General features: G+C 39.3%; 1 protein-coding gene across 1 annotated transcript; it reads right to left on the reverse strand.

Moving 5' to 3' along the window:
* Positions 1 to 956: 956 nt before the first annotated feature.
* LOC144771447 (uncharacterized) lies at positions 957 to 4,526 on the reverse strand. Its single transcript, XM_078655885.1, has one exon. It carries the CDS (start codon positions 3,605 to 3,607, stop codon positions 2,381 to 2,383), a length of 1,227 nt encoding a protein of 408 aa, XP_078512011.1. The 5' UTR covers positions 3,608 to 4,526; the 3' UTR covers positions 957 to 2,380.
* Between the last annotated feature and the right edge of the window lie 1,827 nt (positions 4,527 to 6,353).

The raw sequence follows: 6,353 nt of genomic DNA on the forward strand, positions 1-6,353 counted from the left end.
AACAGCAAAGGGGTAGAACTAAACACAAGCACAATAGACAAGGAGCTAGCAAGGAGGAGTGCTTAACAGGAAAGTAAGGAAATCACAGGGCACACTTGGCAGAAAGCAGGTAACAAGGTAACAGAAGCAAGACAGCAGAATTGAAAGAGAGCAAATTAGAACTGGAACCAAGGAAATAGGAAGAAAGGCAGGGACTGGAAAAGGATATACAGAAAAGGAGGCTTCAAGGGTATAGTAGAATAGTGCAGGTTCAGGAATCAAGAAAACAAAGTAGCATAGAAGGCAGTGCTGGGGCAGAGAAATGAGCCAAGGCGTCAAGGTGGCACTGCAGGCAGATAACTAAAGCTTTAGGAGTCAAGGTAGCACTGCAGGCAGTCCTAGTTCAGGAACAGGGAATTAATAAAGCTTCAGGAGTCAAGTTAGCACTGCAGGTAGTGCTAGTTAAGGAACAGGGAAATTACTAAACCTTCAGGAGTCAAGGTAGAACTGCATGCAGTACCGGTTCAAGGAAACTGGAAATAGCTACAGCTAAGGAAACAAGGATAAGCTATAGCTCAGGAACTCAGGAAACAAGGTAGCACTGCAGGCAGTGCTAGTTCAGGCACAATGAATAGCTATAGCTCAGGAATCAAGGAACATGGATTAACTAAATCTAAGGAAACACTGGAAACAAGGATATCAAAGGCTCAGGAAACACTGGAACAAGGAGCGGTCTCACCGGTATACAGCTACAATGACCAACACTGGGCTGAAGGGAGCTGTGGCTTAAAAGAGCTCACAGTATTCATGCGTATCCGGTGTGAGCAGGCTAGCAGCAGCCAGCCACAGGTAAGCTGAATTCCTCCACCCATCCTTGGCCTGCAGAGGTGGAGAGGAGGGGATTATAGATAATGGAGTTTCCAGCATGAGCAGACTGGCTTCCACAAAACCCGGCATGGATTGGGAATGGATGTCAATACCTAATTGATGTCCAAATGCCTGGAAGTCAGGATATGCATAGAGGGGAGTGTCTGGAACATATTAGAATACTGGAAAGCCCCAGAATTTAGCCCCCTGGTGGTGGGAACGAGAGCACAGGGAATGAATCTTGACACTCAGGCTGACTACAGACTAGGTCACCCCCTGTTGTTCACACATGAAGTATATGGTAGCCTTGGAGATCAGGGTAAGCCAACCATGCCAGTTTTGTTGCGTTCTTAATGAGTCCTAGTGATGTAGGCTTGATAGTCATACACTCTAGGTGTTCTACTGATTCAAACTGCTTCTCCCTTTAATCTTACATCCGTCCTGAGGCATTGGTCAGCCCTCTGTAAGAAATTCCAATCTTGTTAATAGCTGTTCCTGGGTCAAAGGTCAGAATCTCACTATGCAGCTGGGCTCAGGTCCCCACTGTGGTCAAGATCCAGTGGCCCTGTACAACGGGTTTGAATGCTTCCTATTCCATCCGCGGACAGGAGGTCGTACCAGTGTTTTCCCTGAAATAATTACCAATTGTGTCCCCTAATATTGCTTTGAAGATGGGGTCATCAAGGGTCACGCTACTGAGCTTCCAGTTTGGGATGTCGGACCTGGCTTTTGTCCAGTTAGGGGGACACTAATAGCAGGTTATAGACAGAACATTTGTATTGTTATAGAGGGTTTGCTTTTCCTGATTCATTTTTCCTTGGTCTTGTTACCAAAATTCAATACAATGACAGAAAGAAAAGGTCCTTCAGCTATGATTGTTGTAATTGTATCCTTTTATTACAATTTGCAGGTTATCCTGTTTAACCTTGCGCGATATTCCTTATCCTTGATCAGTAGTTTAATGGTTATTTTTTGTTACTCCGATTACGTTACTGCTTTTTTCATGCACCACCGGTCTTCTAGAATAGCAGATTAGCACTGAATCTTATCCTCACAACACTGCTGAGTATTCAGAACATTTAGGTCACTACAATTGTCAGTGCCTCTGTAGATTTAGGATTGTTTCCTTTAGTCATGCAAAGTTCCTTAATGCCCGAGTCTCCGTCTGCTCTGTCAGGAGTAGCTTTTCAATTTAAATATTGCTGAAAAGCAGACTTTTTACATGATTTACTGATTTCCATGATGTGAACTTACTGATGCCGTAAGAGATGACTCTTTTACTTGGAGGACTTGTCACATTCAGAACACATATACGGTTTCTCACTAGAGCAAGTTCTCGTATGTATTATTAGCTATATCTCTATAATGAATGTTTTATCACATTCAGAATATTTACATGATTTTATCTGCTAGGAATATCATAGGATATTTCTTCCCTCTCTATTCTCAGACGGAGTGATGGATGACCTTTTTATTCAAAAGCATTGTCACATTCAGAACATAGCATGGTTTCCCTACTGTAAATTATACCCCATCATTGGATCTCCCACTTTATTGTAGGTGTGTGAGTTATCAGATGATAGCATAGAAGACTCATTTGATTAAAAGCTTTATCACATTTAGAACACTTAAATGGTTTTTCTCCAGTGTGAATCCTCTGATGAATTAATAGCGTTGCCTTTGTAATGAAAGCCTTGTTACATTCAGAACATTCATATGGTTTTTCCCCTGTGTGGATTTTTTGATGAACTGAAAGACTAATCTTTTGATTGAAGGCCTTGTCACATTCAGTACATTTATACGGTGTTTCCCCAGTGTGGATTCTCTGATGAACTGAAAGCCCACTCTTTTGCTTGAAAGCCTTGTCACATTCAGTACATTTATATGGTGTCTCGCCTGTGTGAGTTCTCTGGTGTGCATACAGATTACCATTTTCCTTGAACGCCTTATCACATTCAGAACATTTATATGGTTTCTCTCCAGTGTGAGTTCTCAGATGCATTGTCAGCATGTTCTTTCTAACGAATGCCTTGTCACATTCAGAACATTTGTAGGGTTTCTCTCCGGTGTGGTATCTATGATGTACTATTAGTTCACCCTTCAGATTGAAAGCTTTGTCACATTCAGAGCATTGATATATTTTCACTCCATTGTGATTTCTCTGGTGTAATGACAGCACATATTTTTGCTTGAAAGCCTTGTCACATTCAGTACACTTATAGGGTTTCTCCCCAGTGTGATCCATTTGATGTAGCATTAGATTACATTTGTTTTTGAAAGTCCTATCACATTCAGAACATCCATAAGGTTTTATCTCAGTGTGAACTCTCTGGTATACTGAAAGCTCACCTTTTTGCTTGAAAGCATTGTGACATTCAGAACAGCTATATGGTTTCTCACCGGTGTGATTTCTTTGATGTATTATTAGCTCATTCTTTGTAATGAAGCATTTGTCACACTCAGAACATTTATATGGTTTCTCAGCAGTGTGTGTTCTGTGATGTCCTGCCAGTGTTTTCTTTGTAATAAATGCCTTGTCACATTCATAACATTTGTAGGGTTTCTCTCCGCTGTGATGTCTCTGGTGTACTATTAGTTCACCCTTTAGAATAAAAGTCTTGTCACATTCAGAACATTTATATGGTTTTTCCTGATGATGGTTTCTCTGGTGCAATGACAGCACATATTTTTGCTTGAAAGCCTTGTCACACTCAGTACACTTATAGGGTTTCTCCCCAGTGAGATCCATCTGATGTTGCATTTTATTCCATTTGTTTTTGAAAGCCTTATCACATTCAGAACATCCCTAAGGCTTTGTCTCATTGTGAACTCTCTGATGTAATGAAAGTGCGCTTCTATGCTTGAAAGCTTATGGACATACTGACCAGTTATGTCGTTACTCACCGGTATGATTTCTTTGATGTATTATTAGCTGTTTTTTTTTTTATTAAACACTTGTCACACACAGAACATTGATATAATTTCTCACCAGTGTGTGGTCTCTCATGTCTTCTTAAATTAGTTTTTTGACAAAGTCATTATGACATTCAGAACATCTATATGGCTTGTCCACGGTGTGAATAGTCTTCTGTGACGATATAGCATCTTTCAATTGAAAATCTTAGCACATTTAGAACATTCATATGGTTTCTCACCAGGATGATTTTGTTGATTTATCGTCAGCTGTGTTTTTGTAATGCATATCTTGTGATACTCAGTACATTTATATGATCTTGGTTCAGTACAGCCTGATGTTTGCCAGTGGGAGAGCCATTTGTGATCAAATATCTACATTCAAGACATTTAAATATTTTTTTCAGAATGTATTTGTTTGTCTACCATTAAATAGCCTTTTCTAATAAAGGTATTGGTAAACACTGTATATTTATTTTGTCTTAATATGCTTTGATGTTTTCCAGATGGGTGTTTATATAGAAATCTATGTCATATTTCATGCATTTGTGCACCTCCTCCATTATGTACACACTATGTTTAAATAATTATGCCCTTGTAATAGAGTCCCATAGACACTGAGTAAATGCATATACATTTTCATGTGTCTGTGATAGTACTTTCAAGTCAGGTGCATTTTTCCAACATATATTATTGGAAATGTAAAATCTCAGCACTATGGTAACTTCAAAGCTGGCTGGTGATATCAGGTTAAGTGCAAACGTGTATTTGTTACATATGGCACTTGATGTGTTATAAGACAGCCATTTCTCATCTTCTGAAAATTTCTCATTTGCAGTGTTTGTTTACCAGACATCACTCTCGCTAGCCTCTCATTAGGAGATATACTCATGTGTTATTAATGGGTTACCTTTTATACAGAAGACAGTAATAAGTAGTTCCTAGTTAATTTAGCCTGGAAAGATTTATCACATTCTATACATTAGTGTGGCCTTGTTCATTTGTATGTCACTTGAAAGCTTAGACTTCCCTGGAATGTTAATATGTTGTCATATTCATCAGATACTCCTCACACCTTTGCTGAAGAGCACTATGTCACGTTCATCAGACACATCCTTCAAATGAAGTCTAGTACCAACTCTGTAACGAAACAGGCTGTCTGCATAAGGAACACTCATCAGTAACAATCGTAGAGCTTCTTTTGATGGACTACAGTCTCCAAAAGCACTTTCATCTTTTTCAGGGGGTTAGTGTCTCCAAAGTGGAATTGTAATTTCTGGTGTCCATGATATTTCTGTGACTATTGCTTTCATTCTGGAACTCTTTCACCTATGTGACAAAAAAAGGCATTAGCATTTTATGGGCCTAAAAATACACATTTCAGCATTGAAATAAACCATTTGTTTTTCCTATATGGAACTGAAGTACTTAAAGACAGGAAGGTGTATAAAGTGGGATTTACAGCACAGATTAACATAGAAATAGTATAAATAGGATTTAATGACCACAGTATTTTTCACACATAGACCAAAATATTAGCAAACCTATTAGAGAATAGATTAAACGTCATCCACTGACAATGCCCACAGCTCAAAACATAACAGCCACTGCGACACCTGTAAATCCAATGACCATTGATGCAGCAAAAAGAATATGCAAAACTTTTAAACATGCGTCTCTCGACAACATGAATTAAAATTAAACCCTGGATATCCAATGATTATAGCAAAAATTAACACTGACATGAAGATACCTGACATTAAATGGTGACATGCACTGCCTAAACTGAGATAAATAAGAATGCTTCTATGAAATATTTTAAGTTATTCGTAGAGCATGCAAATACCAGTTACCATTTTCGGACGTTAAAGTAGAGGAAGCTGCACCAAGAGGGTAAGGATTTAATGAATGAATGACTAAATTTGACATTGTAATGTGCATGGCTGGTCAGTGGGCTTCCCAGTGCTAAACCAGAGGCTTGAGGCACACACAATGGTTAAAAAAGCCAAGTTTTGAGTTTCTTATGGAAAACCTCAAGGGAGGCAGCAGTTTGAACTTCACAGGGAAGCATGTTCCACAGCTTGGGGCCGAGATCTTTAAAAGACCAGCCTCCTAGCCTAACCAACTTTACTCTAGGGACAGCCCCAAAGCCTATATTACCTAAGCTTTAAAGCTTAGGACCATAAGGAGAGACCAGCTTTATTAATAAGCTCAGGAGCACTCTGGGCCATTGCTTTGTGCATGATACACAATGCGTGAACTGAATCAATTGTTATATGGGTAACCAGTGAAGCTCACGCAAGTGAGCGTAGACTGAAATATGACGAGGACATGACAGAGTAGCCTAGCATGAACTCCAAAGCTGAGGCTGGTTGCCTACCACCAGGACCTCAGTTTTATTCCCATTTAATTTTAAGCAGTTGTTTTTCATTCAGAGTGACATTGCTGCCAGACAGGTCCATAATTTAAGGCCACTTTTATACTTTGTAGGGGATAAATAAAAAAAATTGAGTATCATCAGCTTAAGAAAACATTGTAATACCAAAAGCCTCTACAAGATCTATCAGGGGTTGGATGTATACATTGAAACAGTT

The sequence above is a fragment of the Lissotriton helveticus genome, chromosome 8 (assembly GCF_964261635.1).
Source record: "Lissotriton helveticus chromosome 8, aLisHel1.1, whole genome shotgun sequence".
NCBI lineage: Eukaryota > Metazoa > Chordata > Amphibia > Caudata > Salamandridae > Lissotriton > Lissotriton helveticus.

Excerpts from the sequence above, each read along its gene's own strand:
- LOC144771447 (XM_078655885.1), bottom strand. The coding sequence starts at position 3,607 with ATGCAACATCAGATGGATCTCACTGGGGAGAAACCCTATAAGTGTACT.